The sequence below is a fragment of the Apteryx rowi genome, unplaced genomic scaffold (assembly GCF_003343035.1).
Source record: "Apteryx rowi isolate R43461 unplaced genomic scaffold, aptRow1 scaffold_662, whole genome shotgun sequence".
In the NCBI taxonomy this organism is placed as follows: domain Eukaryota; kingdom Metazoa; phylum Chordata; class Aves; order Apterygiformes; family Apterygidae; genus Apteryx; species Apteryx rowi.
This window is the reverse complement of record NW_020450941.1, coordinates 262,593-265,191: the sequence shown is the minus strand read 5'-3', so window position 1 is coordinate 265,191 and position 2,599 is coordinate 262,593. Positions and strand designations below refer to the sequence as shown.

The 2,599-nt window shown below is 71.4% G+C and overlaps 2 protein-coding genes across 2 annotated transcripts in view; one reads left to right on the top strand and one right to left on the bottom strand.

The window, feature by feature from the left end:
* The window catches only part of CNNM4 (cyclin and CBS domain divalent metal cation transport mediator 4), a gene marked incomplete at its 5' end in the record, with an annotated part of 15,133 nt that extends 13,938 nt beyond the window's left edge, over nt 1-1,195 (top strand). The window contains one exon of the mRNA XM_026085276.1: nt 568-1,195. The remainder of the gene's footprint in view (nt 1-567) is intronic.
* A 369-nt stretch (nt 1,196-1,564) lies between these two features.
* On the bottom strand, nt 1,565-2,593 carry ANKRD39 (ankyrin repeat domain 39). Its single transcript, XM_026085227.1, has 4 exons — nt 2,577-2,593; nt 2,200-2,303; nt 1,900-2,103; nt 1,565-1,816 (listed from the first exon to the last, which is right to left on the bottom strand). The coding sequence occupies exons 1-4, from the start codon at nt 2,590-2,592 to the stop codon at nt 1,679-1,681; spliced, it is 462 nt and encodes a 153-aa protein (XP_025941012.1). The 5' UTR covers nt 2,593; the 3' UTR covers nt 1,565-1,678.
* Between the last annotated feature and the right edge of the window lie 6 nt (nt 2,594-2,599).

The following is a 2,599-nucleotide window of genomic DNA, read 5'->3' as shown; positions in this document are numbered from 1 at the left end:
CGCTCTGTCTGCGCGGCCCCTTTAAATCCCCCCCCTCCTTCCGCCCCCTCGGTGTTGTTTGCAGCGCGGCGTAACCCCCGCGGCGCTCAGGCCCCGCCTCTCTAGGGGCGTGGCGGCCACCGATTGGCCGCGCGGCGCGCCTCGGGGGCTGATTGGCGGCGGGGCGTGGTGCGTGGCGGCCCCCGATTGGCGGCGGGGCGGTGGCGGCCGCCCATTGGCCACGGGGCGGAGCGGCGTGGGGGGAGGGGAGGTGCCGGCGGGCCCCGCGCGCGGCGGGCGCYTGAGGTAAGTGCGCGCGGCGCTCGCGCAGCGTTCGGCCGCGCTTCCCCGTTCTCCGAGGCTGAACGGCGTCGCGGCGCTTGGCCCCTTCTGCGCGCTCCTTTCCCCGGCGCGGGGTAACGCCCGAGGCCCCGGGGGGAGCTGACGGGGCTCCTCGCAGCGTCGCTGCACCGGGGACGTTAGGGACCGGGGCTGCTCTCCCGCCCCGCCGTGCCCCCATCCTCGCCTGCTCCTGCCGCCGCGCCGGGTGACGCAGGCTTAACAACCGCTCCGTTTTCTCCGCTGCAGGCAAAACCGAGCTGCCCCCGGGGGAAGAAGAGACCCGGAGCCGAAGAGCTTGTGCGGAGCCTCGCCGGGGAGAGCCGGGGTTCACTGCTGCCCCTTCGGAGCTCCCAGCTGCCTCCCGGGGGAGGAAGCCGGCAGCCGCGGCGTGAGCCGAGGGCCGGGAGCGCGGCCTCGGCCTTGGCTGCCCGCCCGGGCTTTGGCAGCAGCCCCTGAGCGTGGCTCGGGAAGGCTTTGCAACAGGGTCCCGGCTAGTGCAGCCTGGGCCCAGCTGACCGGAGGAGTCAAAAAGGAGCTGGGGGCCCCGTCGCCTGGGCTCGCGCAGCCCGGCAGCGGTGGGGCGCTTCGACGGCACTGCCTAGACACGAGGAGCTGCGGAAGGGCCGTCCCAAACAGTTATAAGCAGGTCTCGGCCAGGCCCTGCCAAACCAGGGTCTTGCTGGATGGCAGCTCCAGCTCGGTTGTGCCCTTGCCACGGTGGGGACACTGCCCTTAACACCAGGCAGCCCGAATGCTGGCACAGCACCCCGGCCACACACCCCGGGCCCTGCAGGGTTTCATAGTTGAATGAAACGGTCTTTGCCCAGTTCCTAACTTTTTCTTTGGAGAAAATAAAACCTGCTGGAAGCCTGCACCTCCCTGCTTGCAGCTGTCACGTCAAAAAGCCGGGTGTGGTGAAGGAGCTGCAATGCTCGCACCCTGTAGGTACCCTGCGGGTGGGATGGGGTGCGCGCCTCCTCCCAGGCCGTGGTCCTCACCAGCCCCAAATCTTTTATAACGGCTCCTGCCTGGCTGCCACTGTATCCACATCGCCAGGCACCCCAAAATGTCCCTGGGCTGGCTTACAGCAGGCCTCCCCCCACACTGATTCCCCTCCCCACAGCACCAGCAGCCCATCACCAGCTCCGGGGCCTCGGGTCGTATGCGGCCGCAGGGCCAGCACTGGCTCTGGGTGACCACATGCCCGYACCAGGCGCAGGGGACAGAGAGGCAGACGCAGGGCTTGAGGTGCTGGGGACTTGTTTTCCGGCGGAGCTGCGGTCCTGCGTGACCCAGCACCCCACGGCGCGGCGGCACCCGGCGTCCTGCAGCACGGTGGCTCCGGGTTTCACCCCCGTCACGTGTCCAGCAGGTCCCGGAGCCCAGGCTCAGCCATGTCGCAGGGCCGCCGGCCCTTGGCGTCGCGGGCGCCCGCCAGCGCCGGGCTGTGCTGCAGCAGCAGGGCGCAGAGGTCGCGGTGGCCGCACTCGGCTGCCTGCGGGTGACATTGGAAGTGGGGGGACATCAGCTCCGGTGGGCCCCCGGCACTGCCAGGATGTCCCCGGCGCCGCCACCCACCTTGTGCAGGCTGGTGCGGCCGTCGTCGTCGGCGATGGCGGGGTCGGCGCCATGGGCCAGCAGCAGCCGGGCCACGGCGAGGTGGCCGCAGTAGCTGGCGCGATGCAGGGCAGTGGCGCCGCCGGGCGTGCGGGCGTTGCAGCGGGCCCCGCGCTGCAGCAGCAGCCGGCAGACGCCCAGGTGCCCGTTGCGGCTGGCGTAGTGCTGGGGGAGGAGAAGAGGGGTGGGGGGGACACGTAGGCAGGGGTCCCGGGGGGGGGGGCACCTGCCCCAGTGTCCCCGGACCCCCCCCCTCCGTACCAGTGCCGTGTACCCCGCCAGGTCGGGCTCGCTGGGCTCCCCACGCCTCTCCAGCAGCTGCAGCACCCGCGGCTCGTCCCCATCCCGCGCTGCCGACCAGATCCCTGCGGGCGTCGGGAAGCCAGGTGAGGGCCGTGCCGGACCCCTGCCCCCCCTCCAAACTTCTGCCCATACCCCTATACCTACCCAACACTACTCTTACCCCTGCCATCCCCCTGCCCACTTACCCTACCGTACTAGTCCCCCTGCCCACTTGCAGTACCCCTGTCCCTGCCTGTGCCCCTGCCACTGCCCCAACACCCTTCTGCCCCTGCTGGACCCCTACCCCCGACCCCTATCCCTGCTTCTGCCCCTGCCCCGGCCCGGCCCCCCCGCACCCCGCTCGAAGTCCATCTCCCGC

Coding starts and splice junctions, on each gene's coding strand:
- ANKRD39 (XM_026085227.1), bottom strand. Junction 2,104..2,199: donor TGGCGGGGTACACGGCACTG/GTACGGAGGGGG, acceptor CTCCTCCCCCAG/CACTACGCCAGCCGCAACGG. Junction 1,817..1,899: donor GCCGCACCAGCCTGCACAAG/GTGGGTGGCGGC, acceptor TGTCACCCGCAG/GCAGCCGAGTGCGGCCACCG.